This window comes from Ochotona princeps, chromosome 24, assembly GCF_030435755.1.
Source record: "Ochotona princeps isolate mOchPri1 chromosome 24, mOchPri1.hap1, whole genome shotgun sequence".
In the NCBI taxonomy this organism is placed as follows: domain Eukaryota; kingdom Metazoa; phylum Chordata; class Mammalia; order Lagomorpha; family Ochotonidae; genus Ochotona; species Ochotona princeps.
The window spans coordinates 26,089,870-26,112,193 of NC_080855.1; the positions used below are offsets into that span (position 1 = coordinate 26,089,870).

Here is a 22,324-nt window from a genome sequence, read left to right on the forward strand (position 1 = left end):
ATTGTGGTCACTTGGGGAGTGAATCAGTAGATGGAAGATCTTCCTCTCTGTCTCTCCTCCTCTCTGTATGACTCTCCAATAAAAATAAATAAAATCTTTAAGAAAAAGAAAATTCCACCTACAGCATTCATAAAGCATAGCCTCTCTTTCTCCCTCCCTTTCCCTACGGGTTCTTTTCGTCACCCTAGCGTTTCCTCAACGCCTCAGAACGGCCACTCCTCAGCTTTGCCGGCCACTCGACAGCCTTTCAAATTTGGCGGGAAATGACGGTCCTCAAGGGTGAGGAAGAAAGCTGCGCACGCGCGGGACACCTCCTCTGTCTCGCGCGCTAACTTTGCAGCCATGACAGCCAATCAGAGCTAGCGCAGGAGCCCGGGTGCCTGGGATTCACCAATCAAAACCGGGAGGCGGGCCGCATGTCCGGCAGTGGTGCGAGGGGGCGGCGACCAGGAGAGAGCACGCACAGTTCTCGAAGCCACAGTCTCTGCCAGCCAATAGGAGGGACGAAAGGCTGTGGGGGCGTGGCGTCGGCGGCTCCGGTCGCCGGAGGCCGCTCCAGAGCAAGCCAGTTAGAGCGAGGAGGTGGGAGAAAGCCAGCCAATCAGCGTGCGGGACGGGCAAGGCCGGGGGTGGTGGAGTCTGGGGCGGACGCTGCCGCCTTGCAGCTTCTGTCAGGGGAGCCGGGGTGTGCGAGGGCGGCGGCGGAGGCGGTAGTTGAAGGGGGCGATCGCTAACTTGCAGAGAGAGGAGGTCCGGGGAAGTGGGCAGCGATGGTGATGGCGGCCAAGAAGGGCCCGGGACCGGGTGGTGGCGGGGTCGGCGCGGGGAAGGCGGAGGCGGAGGCGGCCTCGGAGGTGTGGTGCCGCCGAGTACGGGAGCTGGGCGGCTGCAGCCAGGCCGGGAACCGACACTGTTTCGAGTGCGCCCAGCGCGGGGTCACCTACGTGGATATCACCGTGGGTAGCTTCGTCTGCACCACCTGCTCCGGCCTCCTGTGAGTGGACTGGCGCGGAGGGGAGGACCGGGACAGAAGAAGGTTGCAGGGCGGCATGGTGCGGGCGGGGTTGGGGCTCGAGGGGCGAAGGACCTGGCTGCAGGGTGGGCTGCGGGCGCGGTGTCGTGGGCAGCGGGGAGTGGGAGGGAAGGCAGAAGCAGAAGCGGCTGCAAGTCGCGTTGCGGGGGTGAGGAAGGACACCGGAGGGGCAAGGAGAGGCTCCCTGAGGGAGGTGAGGGGAACTGCAAGTTGGGAGGGACGAAGTGGAGAATTGCGGGGAACGCAGAGCGCGGCGGTGTTGGAGGCGTTGAAAGGGCCAGGAAATGACTTGGATCTTTAAAGGGAACTTGGTGTGGGTGGAAGGCAGAAAGCGAGGAGGGGGAAAATGCGGGGCTCGAGGAGAAGGAGTGGCTTCCATCTTTTCAGGCTTGTGCCCCCTCTTGCAGTGTGAGGTGGAGGAGGAGCCTATTGAGAGCAGGTGAACTTGAGGCATACCACGGCCAGAAGGCACCCGCCCCCCAGGGGGTCCCCAGGCCCGGGTTCCGGTGTAGAGCCTAATGTTGCAGGGCTTGGGGATGCTACACCTGCCTGATGGGAGCTGCTGAGGCCCCCTGAAAAAGCGCAAAACTTGTCAGCAGATCTAGGCGGGCTATCCTCCACACCTGTAAGCTCGCTGTGGCAAACTCTTTCCAGATTGGGGTGAGGGGGCTGTGGTATCTGCAGCGCCTCCCTGGACACCAGCTTCTGCATTTGGCCCTGACAGAGCTCACTGAACAGCCACGGTTTCTGGTTCTAGAGTAGGGATCCTCCCCCACCCCCACCTGCAGGTTATTATTTGATTAGATGCAGGTTCATCTTGCTACCAGGCCTGGATCTATTTTTTTTTTAATCAAAGAATTTAGGCTTTGGGGAGTTACTTTTTAAATTTTTTACTAAAGAAAGCTATCCTTGATCTTAAACGTTTTAGGAGCCACGGAGCGAGCAGTGTGGTTTTTGCATGGCAGATGGGAGAACAGAAGCAAAGAGTGGTTTAGCAGTGTATCTGATGCCATCTGGGGGCTGCTGTTCTCAGCCATGGGCGTTCGGTAGTAGCTGTGATCATGACATCGCAAATCAGGGTCCAGGACTCCTCAGATGCACTTTGGAACTCTCTCTGCTCCGTGTTATTTATTTTGTTTTACATCTGTTGCCCAACTTATGTATTCTAATCAACCTCCCCCTTAGGTGTGATGAGCATGAGCCAGATTTGGGTCAACAAGAAGTCACTCTGGCTCTGGGACTGCTGTCCTAAGCTGTGATAAAAATGCAGACACAGCAGGAGGATGGAGCCTGGAGATTGGGCAGGGAGGAGGAGCAAAGTTCATGGGTATCTACACCCTAAAGCAGGATGAGACAGAGCAGATTCCTCTCAATCCTGTTATGAAAAGGGACATGTGATGATAGAGTCTGGGAGAGAAGGAAAAGAAAGTGGGGGAGAAAAATGCATGGTCTGTCCAAGCCAGCTTCTAGGAGGAAAATGCTGGGAAACCATGTAAATTCCTTCCCATGGACAGTGGCATGGGAGCTGAGGCAGAGACATGGGATATGCTGGCTGCGCTGTCGCTGTGTCCCAGAGCCTGGCTTATGGCACGCCACAAATCACAGTTTCTTTCTGTAGTGAATGTCCCCGAATCAGGGCAGAAGGAAGGCTGAGGGATCTGGGACACCTGAAAAACCTGGTTTCTGTGGCCAGGAAGGTTAACTCACTCAGTAGTGGTGCACACAAACTCGGAACAGACGGCAGTGGCCTGTGGATTGATTCATTGCAGAATTCCCCTCATACACATACACACACATATGTGCACCCCAGAGGCCTGTCTGTCCAGGAAGTGTTTACCTCACACTGAGTGGGAGCTTAGTTCCCTGGGAAAGGAAATTTCCAGGAGATGAGTAGAAGAAATCTGTGAGTCCTTGTGTAGTTTTAAGAAATTCTAAAAAGCCATTTTTGCTTAGTACTTCGAGAATGCATTATGTTATGCACACTACTCAGGAAGTGGATTTTTAAGGGTTTATTTGTATTTGAAAGGCAGATTGACACAGAGAGACAGATCTTCCATCTGCTGGTTCACTCCTTAAATGGACAAAATGGCCAGATGTGTGTGGATCCAAAGCCAGAAAGTCAGGAGCTTCTTCTGGATCTCCCATGTGGGTGCAGAGGCCCAAGGACTTGGGCCATGCTTTGCTGCTTCCCAGGCACATTAGCAAGGAGCTAGATCAGGGAGTGGAGCAGCAGGGATTCAAAGTGGCATGCCTATAGGATGCCAGCACTGCTGGTAGAGGCTTAACCTACAATGTACACCAAGGCACTGATTTCTAAGATGACAGACTTTAGGGAGCAGAGTTTGGATGTGAGAAGTTTGGTCAACCCTGTTAGCCAGAAGTGAGAGGTGAGTAATAGGTGGGCCAGTAAAGGAAGTTGTGCTGCAGGCACATCAGGAGACAGCCAACTGGAGGGGCTCTGACTCCAACTGTATAGCTAGATCCTGGTGGTGCTTCCTGTTTACTAATCAGCATTCTAGTTTGCATCAGCTAGAACAAGCTAAGACTTTTGAAAGAGGTCTTAGCCGAGTACTGGGGACCCTGACTGAGGTCCCTTTGATGTGCTGCTGGAAGGGCTAGGAGCTGGCCTGGGGGACCTCAGCAGGATGAGACAGAGGCTCCTGCTGATCCATGTGGAGTGAAGCAAGAACACACACAGTCCCACAGACGGTAGAGAGCTGTGCTCCCTGGCTGCACGCCGGCCAGTCAGCATCTCACAGCCATCTGCTCGATTGCCCAGAGATTAGGATTTAGTGGTGGAAGGAAGTCAAAGTTAGAGTCAGTCAGCAGATGACACAGGAAGGCCCAGAGGCTGCTCTGGCCATGGAGATGTACCATTGACCAAATCCCCATCTTCATTTGGCTACTTTCTAGTGGGGGTCATGGGCCACAAATCAATCTTTCTGCCTGTGATTGCAGGTAGTAATAGAAGTGCTATTGAAGCAAAGTTCTGTACGGGTTTGTGAGTCATTTGGGGCTGATGCAAGAGAAGAAATATTCTTTGTTAATGTGAAGAGGGTGTTGAAGGGCATATGAAAATTACATGCTTGACACCAGAGCCAAAGAAAGGAGGCAACAAGATTGGCTCTATTTGAAAGGCCAGATTTCTTGACTCTTACAAATATGTGTACTTCTTAGGGAGCAGCGTCTTGTGGGGGCAGCACCTAGCTGGCTGACTTACCTGGCGGTGCACAGTCCACTAGCCCCTGCCAAAGCTGAGCTTCCCCAGGCCTGAAGACAAACTCACACTTTCATCTTTGGGGGTAGGTGTGACACAGCCTTCATTGCCACGTGTATGAGCTCACTCTTGCTCTTTTTAAATGAGGAATAGTCTCTGGGTTATAACAAAAACCCACAATGTGAGTATGAGGGCACGAGAGACAGGCTGCTGGTTTTGGCTGTTGCTAAATTTGCATCCGTCTGCCACGGTGGTAGGGCCCAAAATTGCCCTCATTTTATTCATTTGGTTTTCTTCCAGTACCTAATTTATTTAACCTGGATATATAGATCTTTTTTAATTTTGTCTCCTTGTACACTCCCTTGCTTGTTCAATGATGTTTCTCACTCCTGTACTGGAGTGTGAGCCTCTCATTTGAAGCTTAAAATGAGGTTTTTAAAAATGCCACTGAAAAAAAAACAGACAAAAAAATCTCTTCCAAGCAGTGCCTTAAATGTCCTCGCATTAAGTGTTTTCTCGTTGGATAAATCATTGTCCTTTAGAAATAAGTGGATATGGACCTGGAGCAGTGCGACAGGAACCAGCACCCCTATGGGATGCCAATGCTACCAGGCTGAGGATTAACCTGTTGGGTCATGGTACCGGCCCCAGGCATTCACTCTGACACCCTTTTTTCTCAGCCAAGTGCAACATGCCTGCTTGAAATGGCTGTTTGGGACCATCCTGTAAGTCTCAGTAATGGGTCTTTGTCTCTTCTACTTGTGCCCAGTGATTGTGGGAATCAGAAAGAACTAAGGCAGCAGAGCCCAGCTCGTCATCTGTGACTTGTTTTCCTACCCCACACATTTCCTTTCTAGCTGACTGTCATTGAAGCATTTTTGTCTGCGCAGAAGGAAAGGTTTAAAATGTGTTCAGTAATTCACTCCTCCTGTGCAGGTGGATGAACAACTTTAAAAGCTCCTCAGAAGTAGTCACTTACCAAAGGGATTGAAAAAAAGAGGAGAAAATGTCAAAAAAAAAATGGGGATGGAACTGAGAGGAAGACAGCTGGTCACACCATCAGACTTCCCGGGCTCTGGACAAGAGGATGCTGTAGGTGCAAGAGCCAAGGAAGCTGGTCGAAGAACTCAGGTTAGGAAGCAGTGTCCTGGGGCCTGGCACCGTGTCCTAGCGGCTGAAGTCCTCACCTTGAACGCTGGGATGCCATATGGGCACCGGTTCTAATCCTGGCAGCCCTGCTTCCTCCAGCTCCCTGCTTGTGGCCTGGGAAAGCAGTGGAGGATGGCCCAAAGCCTTGGGACTCTGCACCTGTGTGGGAGACCTGGAAGAGCTCCTGGCTCCTGGCTTCGGATTGGCACAGCACTGGCCGTTGCAGTCACTTGGGCAGTGAATCATCGGATGGAAGATATTTCTCTGTCTCTCCTCCTATTATATATATTTGACTTTGCAATAAAAATGAATAAATACTTTTTTTAAAAAAGGAAGCAGTGTCGTACAAACTGGTGACATTGACTGTAGAGCAGGCTAGTGGGAGAGGCTTTCCGTTTGGGACACACTCCTAGGTAGTATTCTGAGTCCAAGCTAAGAGCAAAACCCGATGCTGCCGCCCCCTGCTCAGCAAGAGGAGTGGGATCCCAGGAAGGAAGAAGCATGCTCTAGAGTGTACGAACTGGCACACACATTCAGAGGCAAGAAATCTCGAAGTTCAGATCTGGCACACTTCAAGAACCTGGGTACTGGGTGGAACTGGTTTTTGTTTTTGTGATGTTGACCTGGCAGAACATTCTTATCTGAGCAGCTGGGCAGGTTTGAGTTTATGAAGCCAGAGAAAGGCAAAATGTAGGCCAGCTCAAGGGTGAGGGCCACAGGAAAACACAAGCCTGATGTGCGTGCAGAGGGGAAAAGGCAAGAGACCAGGGCGACTGACCGTGGGCACACAGAAGGCTTTTCCCAGCCTAGCACCAGAAGTACTTCCAATGCCAGGTAGGTGCCTTGCAAAGCAGCAGCTAATGTTTGCTAGAAACAGTGTGCCTGGCTGAAGGGTTGGGGCTGCAAGTTTTTTCCTTGCAGCTGGAAAAAACTTACCCCACTCTGGGCAAATACATTTATCTTTGTTCTTCCCTAGCACCTGCTGGTCAGAAACAGTGCACTAGATTTGGCATGGTAACTGAAGGGCAGTGCCTCCTTATAACTCTGACTTGTTCTTATGGGCTGGTGTTGGATGGGTGAGGGGGCGTAGACCTGAGTCACAAGGGATACACACTGGAGACCTGGGGTTGATGAATTCTGGGCCAGTGACTCACACTGGGGTCCACTGCTGGGCCCAGCAGACTGTGCCACATGTGGACCATTTGATGGCAGCTGCCAGTGGAAGAGGTGTATGATGTCTTCACATGGCTTCTCTCAACCAGCAGTGGCCCGTCTGTGAGTCAGACAGAAGTTGTCTGACTGACTCACAGACCATATCACCAGGCCCTCGGCCTGGGCTGCAGAGTGAGGGCTCTCTTGTAGAGCGTCTCCTGTCCCCCGCCCCAGATGGGGGGCTTGCAGGTTGTACCTAATCTAGCCTAAACACACCGAGTCCAGCGCTGCGCTTTCCATCCCGTGCTGTGGACACATCCTGTTCTATCAGATTCACCTGGCCTGTGGCATCTACATCACTTCCTATTTTCTCTGCTTGCCTTCATGCCATCACTCCCCTTCTCTGCTTGCCTACCCCTCCGCCCCCACGCCATCCAAGCTCAGCCTTCCGAAGTTCTGTTTGCCACGCCTCCCATCCCTGATGGATGCCATGGCCCAGTCCCCTCGCTGCCCTGTCAAGGAAGTGCCCCTCCCTGTTTGCAATTGGCCAGCAGTTCCTGGTTGTCCTTTCAGGAAATATCAGTGACCTTTTTTGAGATAGGCTTCAAATCTATTTCTCTAGTGTAAACATAGCGTGTTTTACCTTTCCCCGTGACCGTTCCTCTTCTTTCCCGCACTGCTGCATCCTGGAGTCACCTTCCCTTTGTCCACCTGGACCCCGCCAAATGGTGCCTCAGCTTCCTGGGGCCTCCTTGTAAGCGCCTGAAAGACCAGATGCCATGATTTTCACACACACAGTGCCCACCACTATGCCATATATTTTTGACAAATACTGGTGAGTGAGTGGTGGATGAAAAACAGCTCATAGAGGCCGTGAGATCCTCTTTAATAGTGCCTGTCTTTTTTAAGGGCATCTTGAAATCCTTCACCTTCAAGTCTAACAGCAGCACTGCAGAAAGTGACCTTAACTCGGGCTCCCAGTGTCGTGTTCTCTGTTAGAATCCCATAACGGGTCATTTATCATCCGGCTGCCATGCAGGTGTGCTCTGCACTGTGTCATCTGTGCTCTACACCACCACCAAAGCCCTCCCCCCACCGCCGCCTCATTGCCGTGACTCAAACCCACGCCTGCACCACCGAGCTCGCAGGCTCTTCAGGGGTGCCTTGATTCTGTGGGTGCACTTGTGAACATGAATGTGTCTTTTATTTACCTTTTCTATAAGCTTAAAGACATCAAGCTGATAAACTGTGTGTGTATCTTCTTCCTCCCTTTGTTTTCCTGAGGACTCAACCAGGACCAATTCTGGATTGATCATTGTCCCTCACTTCCTCAAGGGGACTGGTTCCAGGACTCTGTGGTTGCCAAAACCCCTGGAGGCACAAGTCTTTGACATAAAATGGCATGGCATTTGCATAGGACGTATACATACCCACCCATATACCTTATCTACTTTAGTTTTTTTAAATGGGGGCCAGTATTGTGGCATAGCATGTAAAGCTGCCACCTGCAGTGCTGGCATCTCATATGAGCACAGTTTTGAGTCCTGGCTACTCATTTTTTTTTTTAAGATTTATTTTTATCGTAAAGTCAGATACACGAGAAGAGGAGAGACAGGGAGGAAGATCTTCCATCCGATGATTCACTCCCCAAGTGACCGGCACAGCCAGAGCTGCACCAATCTGGGGCCAGCAGCCAGGAACTTCCTCCACATCTCCCATGCGGGTGCAGGGTCCCAAGGATTTAGGCTGTCCTCAACTGCTTTCTCAATCCACACGCAGAGAGCTGGATGGGAAGCAGAGCTGCCGGGATTAGAACCAGCACCCATATGGGATCCTGGCTTGTGCAAAGCGAAGACTTTAGCACTAGGCCATCGTGCCAGGCCCCCTGGCTACTCCACTTGTAATCCAGCTCCCTGCTAATGTGCCTGGGAAAGCAGCAGAAGATGGTCTAAGTGGTCAGGCCCCTGCACTGGTCTCCGTGTGAGTATCAGGGGTCCAAGCACTAGGGCTATTTTTCACTGCTTTCCCAGGTGTGTTAGCAGGGAGCTGGGTAGAAAGCTAAGCAGCCAGGACTCAGACTGGCATCCCGAGGTGGAATATCTGCACTGTAAGTGGCAGTTTAGGCTGCTGGGCTGCGCACCTGCCCCTGTGCCTTAAAGATCTCGATTTGCCCAGTTTGCCCCTAACAAGTCTGAAAAGGCAATCTCAGCTGAAACTATCTTTCCAGACTATTCTTTTGGTCCAGTCCCAGGGTCTGGTTCATTTTGAGTTTGGCTAGTTTTGTTTTAATCGGTTGAAGATAGTAGGTCTAAAACGGAGTAAAACTTGAGGTACAAAGAAAGGTAAACCCATACAGGCCTGCCTGGGTTAGTCCCAAATTTCTCCCAGTGGAACCCCCAGGAGACCAGTTGAGTGGGGGCGGGGAAGGCCTCTTTTCTGCTCTAATCTCCACAGGGATCCGTGGGCAGAAACGGATGCCCAGGGAGTTAACAGAGCTGGAGCAGGCACAGAAGCATTGCCACAGGGCACATATCCCAGCAGCGCCAGCCTCCCAGCTCATGGTTACACTTAACTTCCTCCTACCTTGTGGAAAGATTTAGAAACAAGAGAATCTGGAATATTCCTTTTTCTTAGAGATGGCGTTCTTGAAAGAGAAAGGAACCCCCTCGCTCCCCACCTCTACTCCCTATAGATGAGAGGAGGGACCAGCCTGGGGACACCAAATCCTCTCTCTGTTGGTGTTGCCTTGGCCTTGGCTTTCACCTCCCCTCCAGCCTGTGAGAACTGTGTCTGCAGGAGGCTCTGGGACCTCGGGGATACACACAGGAAATGGGAACAGGTCAGGTGTACATGTTGGTCCCTGGGAGCACCCCTTGGGTCTGCAGGCTGGACCCTGGGAGCTGCTGGGATTGAAGCCAGACCCAAGGAAGCTTCTGGAAGAACAGGCTCTGTTTTCCTTCCCCAGAATGACTGGGATTGCAATGTCCCCCTGGCTCTGCCTGCCCTGTCTCTCATCAGACATCTCCAAAATGTTCCTGTTCCCCTTCTTTCCTAGAGTCAGGAATACCTGCAGGTGAACTTCTGTCTGGGCTCAGATGGTGTGCTGTTGTTTAATCTGTTCTCCACCCACCCTCCTTGCTTCCCATAACCAGGCCTGCATTGCTGAGTTATAATTCTTTCTATTTCTGTCCCCCAGGAGAGGCCTGAACCCCCCTCACCGTGTCAAGTCCATCTCCATGACCACTTTCACTGAGCCTGAAGTTGTGTTCCTGCAATCTCGGGGAAATGAGGTGAGCTGCCCCCATGAACAACTAGAGCGGCCAGAGGGTGGCCGTTACCCTGTCTGCTGGCCTGGCCTCAAAATTGTTTAAAAGCAAAAACAAATCAAAACCCCCTGCAATCCTTAAAAAGTCATGCTTCTTTTACTCTGTTAGCATGTAAGATTATTTTTTTCTCATGTGAATTTACGGAATTTTAGTTAGCCAAATTGTAGTGTGTATTGCCTCCTCTTTGGGGAATCAAGGGAAGGAACAGCGTCTCTCTGTAGGGTTTGGTCCCAGGACCCCCAGGAGAAATGGGGAGAACCAACCCCTGAGGTGAGGTGTAGAGAGTTGACCGGCCACCCCCACCCCGAGTGAGATCTGGAGCCTGCCCAGCTGACACAGACAGCCTGGGTTTGAAGTCCACATTGTTGACTTGAAAGGGAGTCACACCCCCTTCCCCTGTGCCAACTGTATATGCCGGTTGGAAGTTGCCACCTGTCGTGTTAGCAGTACCCTGGCTTAGGGCAAGGACCTCCAGAGACTGCCTGGGAAGCCAGAGCCCTTACCCCAGCCCTGTCCAACTTTAGTCCTCTATCATTCTCATGGCCCTCTATTTTCCTTTTTCAATACTACAAGGTACAAAATATAATTGTATATGTATCCACCTGAGGCATGACTTCCCGTTTACATGATGAGCTGGGAGGCGAGGCAGGGTTTGTGGTGTGTAGGTTGACCTCGCACAGTGTCTGTGCTCATACATATTGTGCAGCTTCAGAACTCCAAAGCAGGATCTCTGTACACCAGGCTTGGTGGTGTAGCACCCCTTGTCCCCGAACTCTGTGCCCTCAGGTTTGCAGAAAGATTTGGCTGGGCCTCTTTGATGCTCGGACATCTTTGATACCAGACTCCAGGGACCCTCAGAAGGTGAAGGAGTTTCTCCAGGAGAAGTATGAGAAGAAGAGATGGTAAGAGCCAGGCCCCAGAAAGCCGTGCGAGCGATGTTCTTCCCTGACAGCCTGGTTTCTAGAGTTGGACTTGAGCTCCTCTAAAGGCTGGATTGCTCCACGTTCTGACTTCACAAGAAGAAAGATCTGCAGGACAGGACAGCTTGTCCTCAGTCCCTTGGCCCTGCTGACGTGAGAGCCCCTCCTCAGAGCGGGGAGGTGGCTGAGTGAGAGCCGAGTGGGATCGGCTTGGCTGAGCTGACACAGGGTAGAGATCCCGAAGCACACGGCCGTAGCTTTGTTCCTTTAGCCTATAGCTTCATGTATAGTTTGTGTTCATTCTGTTTTCCTGGTGAAAACAACATTCCCCTTCTCCCTTGCCTTCCCACTCCCCAGTGAGAGAAGATGCAGTCGTTTGAGGTCTGGAACACACATGTGGTGGGTAGTGGGGGTAGAACAGGGACTCATATGTGGAGTCCCTCCTGGGGGTGTCCTCAGGATTGCGAAGATGTTTCCAGAGTGGGCGCTGCCCGTGCTGGAGTGGAAGGGACTTCATCAGAAGTAGCAGGAGCCAGCAGAGGGAGGGCCAGTGGTAAGCAGGTGGAGGGTAAGACCACCGACCTCTCTTCTGTGGGATTGAGAAGGAGGACCCCCAGGAAAGCTCCAAGGGGTCCTAGAGCAGGAGGCTGAGGACAAAGTGTCTGCCTGCTAGCCTTGTGTGTGAAACTGTAGGCGGAGGGTCATAGGTGTCAGAAAGAGCAGGAGGGGAAGTGAAGGAAAGGACACACACACCAAACCCAAAGCATCTGGAGGGAATGTGGGCCAAGGTCTCTCTTGTCTCCTCACAGCCTGACTCTTGTCTCTTAAAGGTACGTCCCGCCAGACCAAGTCAAGGGGTCCACTTACACCAAAGGCAGTGCCTCCACCCCGGTCCAGGGCGCCTGCCCGGAGGGGAAAGCCTCACGCTCCCTCCTGGGAGATCCTGTGCCATCCTTCTCAGCTGCCACCTCCGCCTCGGGCCAGGTACCTCTCAGCGCTGCCCTCCCTCCCTCTGCAGGTTTGTGTTGAGGTTTGGAAGGCAGGAGTGTCTGGCTCCTGCATCCCCTCTCACAGGCCTCACAGACAGCAGTACAGGACCATGAGTCAGTCAGTCCTCAGGTCTGCAGTTAACCCGTATCCTGGGCTCTGTCCCCATTATCCTTTGTGTCTTTCTGAAAACAAAGCCAGAGGAGACAGTGTTCAGGGAAGTCAGAGAAACTGACTGCACACTGGGCCATTTCCTGCAAGGAGTAAGAAGTTGACTACGGCTCCAGAGAGCCCTGTTGGGTGACATGCCTGTGTACCTCAGGGTCCCCTCTGCTAACACCAAGGCCTTTCTGAAAGTCTGTAAAATGGAACTCAAAGATAGCATGCATTCCGTGAACTGTTTGAAGACCCCCTCTCCCCCATGTGTGCTCCAGATGTGTAGGTCTAGGAGCTGGGACAGCTTCGGCCCGGGCAGCCTCTCGGTTGAGGGCAATGACTCACACTCTGCCTCCCAGAGCAGCCACTGCCAGGCAGCCTAGGTCTTGCCTGCGGTTTTAAGTGTCATGTGCAATTTCTCTCTCCAAGGCCGTCAGCCAGTCTCAGGCCCGGAGCTCCCAGCCGTCGACCCACTCTGCTGTCAAGAAGGCCAGCATGGACCTGCTGGCTGACATTGGGGGGGACCCCTTTGCTGCTCCCCAGGCTGCACCCACCTTTGGTCCATTCCCGGCCTTTGGGGGTAAGTGGGACTGGGGATGCCGACCCCCGCCCCCATGATGCAAGAAGGTCAGTCCTTCAGGGTGACTGCATTCTTATTTGCCCTAGATCTCTTCACTGTGGTGACCATTCTCAAGCAGGGCAGGCAGGAATACGGGAGGATTACGTTTTGAGAGTTTGATCCTTAAAGCATTATCCCTGGGGGTTCCTTCTACTTCCTTTTAGAACATTGGAGAGCGCGCCCCCCCCACACACACTTTTTGTTTGAATTATGTGTTCTGTGAAAATGGGAGGATTGTGAATATCTTGTGTTCCACTTGCCTTCCCAGAGACCAGCTGTCATCAGGGGAGGGTAGAACCAAGTGATATCTAGGCCCCCTTCTTTCTCAAACTCTTTTCCCCACCCAGAAAAAAAAAGATAAAGTTTTTACATGATTTTGCTGTCAACCAAACCGCAACAAAAAGTAAAATGGCTCATGAAGTAGAGTTAAAAGGTGGCAGGGAGTGAACGTGTGCCCCTCTGCCCGTGTGGATCTGGATGGGGCTGTCTGCTCCAGATCCCAACCTGAAGAAGGGTAGATGTCACAGGAGACATCTTCAGAACTGGTGGGGGGGGTGGTCCCTCCCAGAAACACACTTGAGTTTCCTGTGTAACCCCCATGTCTCTCTTCCAGCAGGCCAGACGCCTTCCCCTGGGGGCTTTGCCAACTTTGATGCCTTTGGTAGTAGCCCAGCTGCATTTGGAAGTGTCCCTCCCATCGGCCAGACCCCCTTCCAGACCCAGCCCACACCCTCAGGTAAACTCAACCCCTACCCCACTGTCCCCCTCACCACACACACTGCCATCCCCACTTTTCCTTCAGTCCCCAAAGATGCCTAGTTGTCCACATACAGGCATCACCCTCATTGTGTGGTATACTGACCAAAAAGGCCAGAGGGGCCTGGGAGCAAAGGTCAAGATAGCCTCCAGAAACCTTTTCCCTTTCTGTACCCCCTTCTCCACCCCCACCGCTAGAAGAGCTTCAGACTGTGTAACTACAGCAGGAGACTACAGGCCACCTTGTAAGTCAGGCAGCCCCAAGTCCTTTAAGCCTGCTGGACTCTCGGTAGGGCCCTGGAGACCAGCTCCCTGGGGAGCACCTGTGACTTAACACTCTCTCTTTCCCTTTCCCTTCTCTACCCTCACGGCCAGCCAGCCGGATGCTAACTGGAAGTTACAGCTTCGGTAAGTCACTCCTCCCACGCTGCAGCCTACCCCGAGCCCTGTGCTCCTAGAGTTTTGAGATCTGGGAAAGAACCTCAAAATTTTAGCCATTTCATGGAAAAGACAGTGAAGTAGTTAACGTGAGCCGAGCAGCCCCCAGCGTGGCACAGCTGGAACTTCTCAGCTCTCTCTCTACCAGGGACCATCCCACTGGGAACTGGTCAGCTGCCTTTTTATTTTAATTTTTTCCAGGGGTTTGGGGGGGGGTATAGGAGGGTGGGACAAAAAGAGACATCTCATACTGATAAAAGTGAAAATTCACAAAGTTCTCACAGTCGTGTGCTTAAAGTAACTGGCAGCATAACCTTGAGATTCTCGCACATACAATGAGACTTTAGTCAGCCAGCAGAACAGGAGTCGATGATACACTCTGTCACAGGAACTGATGGATAAACAAGGAGACTTGTTGAACAAGTCCAACCTAAGTAAAACTTTGTAACCAGCGGTCAGAGTGTATATATTATTTCAAACATAGAAGCCTTTTATGATTTGACCTATTTAAACTCTTCTAAATAAAAAAAAAGTAGAAAATAAAGGGCAAGGGATAAAAGCAGGAAATCCCCCAGCAAAAATATGAAAATATCCCTAAACCGCCTAAGAAAATGCAAATTCAGGTAATATCGTCTTACACCTTCAATGGACACACATGAGGTTGATCACGGCCAGTGCTGTGGCCTCCTTTGTGTGCTCTTGGCAGGGGTGGAATGGGGCAGGGATGCACACTCCAGCAATTCCTGGGAGCATGCATGGGAGAGGGCAAGGAGCCTAGACGAGGATGATGCAAACCGTGCCTACTGAAACACCTTCCACGCCCCACTGACTGCTAGACCAGAGTTAACAGAGCTAGAGAGAGAAAGAAAGCGCCAGCCCCCCAGCCAGGACCCCTCCCCGCTTCGAGCCCTTTGCCCAGGATCTGGTTGTCCCAGCCAGCAGCCAGGGGCCTATCTTGCCAGGAGCCTCTACACAGTATGTCCGAGGGGAAGGAGAACAGAGTGCTGCTCCATGTGACCTATTCTGAATGCTGACAGGTGGCAGGCCCCACTCACTGCTCCCCACAGTGTGACTGGGAGTGTGACATCAAGAACCATGAGGTAGGAAGTCAGAAAGGAGGCTGGCTTACAGAGGTGAGTGTCGCTTCTGACAAGCCTGGGTTTATTTCTGTATTTCTGTGGGGGAGTATGGAGAAAGGAGGGTTTTTTTTTTAAGTGGAGTTTGCTCTGAGGCTGCTCTGGGACAGGTGAACACATACAGCTGCCTGGCGCTGCCCCTCAAAGTGGCTGAAGCAGCAGCTGGAAACCAACCCGAAGCCGGAGCCTTCCCACCGGCGGCCTGGGAGAGAAACCAGCCTGGCCCACCTGGATCAGGCCGCGCGCTGCCCTCTGGTGGCCACGGGGAGGCACAGCACGGCCGCCAGGCCGCCGGACCTGCAGCTCTTCTGAACCTTGGGAAAGTAGAACTGGAGAAAGCTCCTGGAATGTGAAGGCCCCCCCAACCCCCGGGCAAAACTGAAGCGCCAGACCTGTCTGAGGAGACAGGGCTGTGTTCACACGGAAATTCCAAAACATGCAGGCAAGCAGGTATTTGCCTGGGGCCAGAAGAATCAACATCAACAACACCCTGCTGGTCTCCCCAACCTGCCCTGTGGCCAGAGAGGCGTCTTCAAGGGTTGTGGGAGCCTTTCATGGCAGGAAGCAAACTCGGCAAGCTAGCCTGTACATGTAGAAAGTCCACGTTTGAGCCGGAGGTGGCAATGGCAGACGGTGACACTCAGTGACACGGGATGCTGGTGGCGAGTAGGCCCCCCCTCCAGCACCTCGAGCCGCCCCTAGAAGAGCACAGGTCCTGCTGTCATGCTTAGCGCCTCTCTGGCCTTGGGAAGGTCCCTCAGAATGAGCGGCTACATCTGCCCTTCAGGACAGGGAGAAGAACTTGAGAGAAGCCAACATTCAGAAACACCCAAACCGTCCCTGACACAACAGCAGGATGTGGTTGTAGGGCCAGGAAGCAGTGAAGACTTCGGACCCAGCCAGCGTTACCTTTTCCTTAGCACCTCGCACCCCTCGCTCTTCCTCTCATAGCTCAGAATAAAGGTACCTTCCCTTGCAGAGCCCGTTCCCCTTTCCTGCCTTCAGCCAGGTTTTATCGCCTTGGTTTTCTGCCTGACCCTGCACCTCTGCTCTCTCTGGTCGTGCCTTTTACCTACAAACGTGCTGTGCCGAGACTCTGCCATCCTCTAGCCTTCCCTGGGCCATCTGGCTCACTTGTTTTCCACAGCCAGGCCTCTGGGAAGAACAGCCTGTGGCCTTGGCCTGCACTGACTCATTTTGTATGTTTCTATTTTTTTCCTTTTTTTAAAACTAATTTTACAGCATAATACACATGTTGTTCTGCACCTTAGTTTTTTCTTTTTCCTTAACTGTTTGTTTTTTCAAAGATATGCTAGATCATTTTAAAAAATCAGTAAGAGCTTCTTTTTCAAAAATTGATTCATTTATTGGGACCAGTGCACTGGCTTATCAAGTTAATACTCTGCCTGAAGAACCAACGTCCAATCTGGGTGCTGGTTCATGTCCCGACTGCTCCACTTCTAATCCAGCTCCCTGCCTATGTATGGCCTGGGAGAGCAGCAGAGGATAGCCCAAGTCCTTCCCCCGGCACATACCATGTGGGAAGAGTCCCTGACTGCAGCTTGGATCAGCGCAGCTTTGACCATTGCAATCATTTGGCAAATGAACCAGTGGATGAAAGATTCTGTGTAAAGCTGCCTCTCAGATAAAAAATAAATAAATATTTTTTAAGATTTATTTTTATTGGAAAGTCAGATATACAGAGAGGAGGAGAGACAGAGAAAGATCTTCCATCCACTGTTTCATTCCCCAAGTGACCATAATGGCTGGAACTGAGTGACCAGGAGCCAGGCGCTTCTTCCAGGTCTCCCACACGGGTGCAGGGTCCCATCCTCGACTGCTTTCCCAGGCCACAGGCAGGGAGCTGGATGGGAAGCGGGGCCACTGGGACATGAACCTGCACCCATATGGGATCCCGGCGTATGCAAGGTGAAGACTTTAGCTGCTAGGCTACTGTCTAAAACAAATAAGTCTTTAAAAGAAACAGATTAAAATAATACAAATAAAATTTTTTTAAAAAGGAAAAGATTAATTTTTAAAAATTTACTCATTTAACTTCACAGAATGACAGAAAGGGCAGGCATGAGAGATCTTCCACCTTCTGGATCACTCCCCCAAAAGGCCACAATGGTTGGGGCTGGTCCAGGCTGAAGCCAGGAGCCCAGAACTCCATCAGCTGGATCAGAAGTGCTGGAGGCAGGACTTGACCCAGCGCTCTGAGATGGCATGCCAGCATCTGAAGCAGTGATTTAACCCACTGCACCCTAACGCCAGCCCCCTCCTCGGTATTTCATAGCTGCATGTCCCATATTGATCTCATCCCTGATGAGGAGCATTAGGCTGTTTCCAGTCTTTTCTGGTAAACAGGGTTGCAGTTACTAGCCTTGTACCTGCTGGGTCTGTGCACGTTTAGGAGTTACATCTTAAAAAGTCCCTAGCAGTGCAGGGAGTCACTGCAGTGGAGACAGCTGATACAGAAACAAAAGGCCCCAGTGTAGCCAAGGCCATAAAGGAAGTGAACACGTCTCTACAAGCGGAAAACCACAATCAAAGTCCCACCAGTGGTTCAGGGAAGGCCCATCTGCAGTCAGAGTGCTGTTGGGCTGGTGTCTGGGCAGGAGTTAGCAAGCCATGCCTCTCGTTGAAGGCAAGGGACGGCAGCTGGGAGCCCAGGGAAGACTCTTGGTTCCCTCGTGTTCATCCTACCAGTCTCCTGTGACCCCCTTTGAGACCTGGCTTTGCCTCTCAAGTGTTTTTTTTTTTTCTTCCACAGCTGTGATCCTTCTCCGAGTGCCAAAAACCCCTTTCACTTAGCTTAGGGGGTCCTCCACTGCCACTCTGCAGGAGGTAGACTTGAGAACAGGCTTGTTTGCCAGTCACAGCCAGAGGTAGCCAGTGGAAGGCCACAGCTCAAATTGAGCTCTCACTGCACTGAGCCAAGGGGTCTGTTCGGCAAGCCTTTACTGAGTGTCAACACGCACTAGGCACAGGGCACCATCAGTCTCACTTTGGTAACAAGCCTGCCAACCCTCCTGAGAAAGAAGTCTTCCATTGTTAAGTCTCATTTCACCTACCTAGCAGTGCAGAGCAGTTGGGCAGGGACCTGTACTACTGACATGACTTTCCTGGGTGGATCAAGATGGTGCAGACCCTGACCACGTTCCAAGATGAGACTGCTTGGAATTGCCTCCCACATGGGGCTGCAACAGGCCAAACTCAGGGGGGTGGCAGAGGGAGTAGTGCTGACTGTGGTGACTCCTCAGCTCCCCGAGTCTTCCTGAGTTAGCTCAGGACTTGTGTGCTTCCCGGCTCCTCTGCTGTCCTTCCATGTTGAGCTGTGGAGACGCCGACCATCCAGGACACAAGGGCTAAGCTGTGCACAGTGGAGGCCAGCTACAGGCAGGATGAGCCACTGCCTTCCTGACAGTGGCAGCTTTGAGTGCTACAAAGCTAAAGGGCTGAGCTGTCACCTTGCCCACTACCCAGAAGAACTATGCAGAGGGGTGGCCCACTAGGACATGGGCAGCGCAGAGAAGCCAAGGGGTGCCTTGGGGGCCACCCCTCTACTCCACCTCCTTCAGCTCCTGCCATCCTGTCTCGCCCCCTGTGATTGTCCAGGGAGCAGCCAGGTGACTCCATTCGGGACCACACCTCTTGCCCCTGGCAGTCATCCAAACAACCTCCCAGATGTGGGCAGCCTCCTGGGCTCCGGAGCATCAACTGGGGGTCTCCCTGGCAGGTAGGTGCCACACAGGGGAGTGCCCTGAGAAGCCAGCAGGGCTGCAGCCTCAGATCCTGGAAGAACCACATGTTTACTCCTCTTTTCCTTACTGCAGCATCTTTGGGATGCGTGGCCAGGTCCCCACATTCCAGTCAGCCACGACTGGTGGTGGCAGCAGCCCAGGGCTTGCCTTTGGGGGTAAGTCCTACTGGGGAGACCCAAATAGCAGACCAAGGGCCAGAGGAAGATTGGGGATGTTGGAGGTGGGGGGAGGGGATGGAAGCATAAATGCTCAGTCAAACTGGGATCAAGCAAATGAGAAAGCAAGTAACTCCTCTCTCCCACCTCCCAAATCTACCTGGACAGGCCTCACCAACCCGTTTGCCACCCCTGCTGTTCAACCCCAGCTGCCTTCCACCAACCCATTCCAGCCCAATGGCCTAGTCCCAGGTAAGCCTCTGGCGCTGTCCCTGGCCTGCCCCTATGTAGATTCTTACTAGCGAATAGCCTCACTGCACCCACTGCAGCTCTCTCCCTTAAGCCTCAGCTCACTGAAGGAAGAAGCAACCTTGACTGGCTGTTCACCGCCGAGGCAAGGCCCCTTTTCTGCTGTAGGTCACCTTGAAGGTTACAGCTCCTGAACCACAGAATCCAGTACTTTGAAACTAGACCAGACTGACTCCCTTCTCCAGCCCCTGAACATCCAGCCTTTCCATTCTGTGTCCAAAGCACTGAGCCAGCCAAGGCCATGGAGAAACTGAGGACCCCCACCCATAGTCTCCGGGCTCTCCACACACCCCAGCACCCCCTGCCAGAGCCTCTGCTTCTTTCTTCAAACCCACCTCCAGCACCCGAAAATTAGGGCCAGGAGAGAAGACCATGAGCAGCAGCCAGCAGGCTCTGCGTGATGCACTCTGCATTGCTTTCCCCGGCAAGCCTGTGAAAGGTTGAAAGTCTGCTCTCGTTACACAATCTAATAGGTGGCAGAGAGCTAGCCCCGTCCTGTTCCTTTGGCATGAGAACCGTGCCCTCTGTGGCCAGGGCCTGGAAAGCTGAGATGGGAGTGGGAGGGGCAGAGGCAGCCACAGCCCAGGGCTTCCTGGGGCCTCCGCTGAACACCTCTCTTTAGGAGAACCGCATCCTGTCTTCCTACCTCTGAGGGACTTAGTGGCAGCCTCTCTAGGTCTACCTCCCAGAGCTTTTGCCTGAGCCATACATGATGTCTCTCTCATTCCACAGGACCCGGCTTTGGGATGGGCAGCGTGGGACCTGGCCTCCCCCAGACAGTGCCTCCCATGGGCGCCTTTGCCAGCCCCTTCCCACCCCCACTGTTCCCCCAGCCAAGCTTGCTGGCCCAGCAGGAGAATGGTAAGGGATACACACACACACACCACCCCCCACCCACCACCACCACCCCCTTCTGGTTCCCTGTAAAACACACGCACACACATATATACACTACCCCCCATTATCCCCCACCTGCCTTCCCAGCTCCCTGTGAACCAAGACAGCAAGAGCTACCGGTGCACCCCACGCTTTCTTGGGAAGGGCCCCTGTTGCCATCCACCTTGGGGTGGAACAGACACCTGTCCTGGGGAGAGGGTGGTTGGGGCTGGTCAGCAGTCACCAGGATTCAAGGTCACGTCAACTGCGGTCTTGCTTTTTCCTCTCAGGCTCTTCTTTTGGGGACTTGGGATCTGCCAAGCTGGGGTCCCAGCCGACTGGGATCTCCACCAATCCCTTCATGGTGAGTACCCAGGGTCCCACCACTGTGATCTTTCCCAGGGACAGGAGGGTGGGGGTATTGGGGACAGACCTTCCTGAAGAGGTTGAACTCCTGCCCTTCCTTTGTAAAGTTCTGCATGGTCCAAGCCACCAGGACAAGGGATCAGTTGCTGGGCCCCGCCACCACCTCATGCTGCCCTCACCCTCCCACATCCCTTAACCCATGGGGCCTGCTTGCTGGGAAATGGGACCCTAAACTGCATTTCTCCCATGCACACGCCCAGCTCTTCTCGTAACCTTGTTGCTATTTTTTTGGTTTGTTTTGTTTTGTTTTTTTCCAGACTGGACCTGCATCAAGCCCATTTGCCTCCAAGCCTCCAACCACCAACCCATTCTTGTAGCGCTGTGCCTGGGGGCACTGGAGAGGGACAGCTCCTCCCACTTTCTGGGCTTCCCTGTTCCCTAAGAGCTCTGGGGACCACTCACCTGTGGGTCTCTCTGTGGCTCTGAGGAGTGGGGATCTCAGGATGGTGGTGGTGCTGGCGCTTCATTTGGGATTCACAGATGGGAAGGGCAGCCCTCACCTTGGGCAGGACGTCCAAGAGGAGCGAGGCAGAGCCCTGCCCAGGAGAGCAAGGACGATCTGCCTCGTCATGAGTAAGGATGATGCCAACCTTTCCCCACTGCCTGGCCTAATGGGCAGAAGTGACAGGCACACCAAGCTTGCCCCCATGCCCAGCTTTCCAGCACAGTGCGGTGGGGGACAACAAGATAAGGATAAGGATAAGGTGTGGTGCTCACGTGAGATGGTGGCCAGGCAGCCCCCTGGCCCCTGGCACCTAGCGCAGCTGGCACCTGCTTATTCTCTGCCTCTCCATTGTTTTACTTTCCCAGTGCTGCTGCCCCTACGTCCTGCCCCCATCCTGGCACTCAGGATAAATGGTTTCACCTGCTACTTACACAGTTCCGCTCCTGACAAGCACTTTGGTTAGCCACTGGCATCAGGTTTGGATACCAGTGTTTTATATTTATACATAGAGAGTCTTTTCTAATATAGCCTATTATATATATAGAGAGAGAAATATATCCATTCATTCCCACACACACACTCATTTACACACACCCAGACCCCCGCCATTCTCCCTTTCCCGGATAGTGGACATGGGACAGAGCCTCCACCACACTGGAGCTTGAGATGAGGCAGGGAGGGCAGCTGTGTGTCCCCAGCCACCAGCCCCCCAAGCCAGAGCTGTTCTAGAGAGCCTTGGCTGGGTGTTGTGTCTTTCTTTTTCTCCCCTTTGTCCACGTGCCTCCGCTGCTCTGATTCTCGGCACCAAAGCTCATGGCAGGTGACGTTGGAAAAAAACTGCATTTGAAAAAAAACACAAAAGTGACTCTCGTGGTCTTGTTTCAGGCCCAGCTGGAAAGGGGCCGCAGGTTCGTCACCACGACTGACCTTTTGCTTTGGCTCCACTGGTCTGGACCTGGGCTGATGGCCAAAGACAAGACAGGCCAGTTCCTGTCCTGACTGGTCCAGGGTCAGCAATGACAAGGAGCTGCCGGGCAGGGCTGTTCCTGCAGGGGTGGGGGTTCCCTAGATAAGGTGCTAGGGCAGGTCCTACCAGGCTGGCGGGGGGAAGTGGGCAAATGACAAAGGTGCCACCATGGCTAAGGCAGGGGAGCTGGGCTGTTTGTGACAACAGCTATGAAGTCTGGGTTATTTGTATGATGACAGGACGGCCGAGTGGGGTAAACACGTCCCTTCCCTGGAGAGGTCCCCCTTACTCCCAGACTCCTGACTCTAAAGTTTCTGTAGGCCTTCCACAAATAACAGCAAAGAGACACTGGGCTCTCTGCTTATTTACTTGGCAGAGTTTTCTGGAAGCCCCCTCCCTCTGGTTACTGCTGTGTGTCCAGCCAGGCTTGGCCTAACCCCTTCTCCAGGAATCAGCTCATCTTCCTATCTGTATACCTGCCCTCTTAGTGGGG

The 22,324-nt window shown here is 52.9% G+C and overlaps 1 protein-coding gene across 5 annotated transcripts; it reads left to right on the top strand.

Annotated features, from left to right (window-relative positions):
• The first annotated feature begins 640 nt into the window (after window positions 1-640).
• AGFG2 (ArfGAP with FG repeats 2) lies at window positions 641-21,421 on the top strand. Of its 5 annotated transcripts, none has more exons than XM_058680769.1 (13): window positions 641-994; window positions 9,748-9,841; window positions 10,664-10,779; window positions 11,628-11,781; window positions 12,370-12,520; window positions 13,173-13,295; window positions 13,691-13,723; window positions 18,508-18,628; window positions 18,726-18,808; window positions 18,977-19,060; window positions 19,850-19,978; window positions 20,284-20,357; window positions 20,677-21,421. In XM_058680769.1, exons 1-13 carry the CDS (start codon window positions 771-773, stop codon window positions 20,734-20,736), a joined length of 1,446 nt encoding a protein of 481 aa, XP_058536752.1. In that variant the 5' UTR covers window positions 641-770; the 3' UTR covers window positions 20,737-21,421. The 5 variants fall into 5 exon arrangements, with proteins under 5 accessions (XP_058536752.1, XP_058536753.1, XP_058536755.1 ...); XM_058680770.1 differs by having other exon boundaries at window positions 13,176-13,295; XM_058680772.1 differs by lacking the exon at window positions 19,850-19,978.
• The last annotated feature ends 903 nt before the right edge of the window (window positions 21,422-22,324 follow it).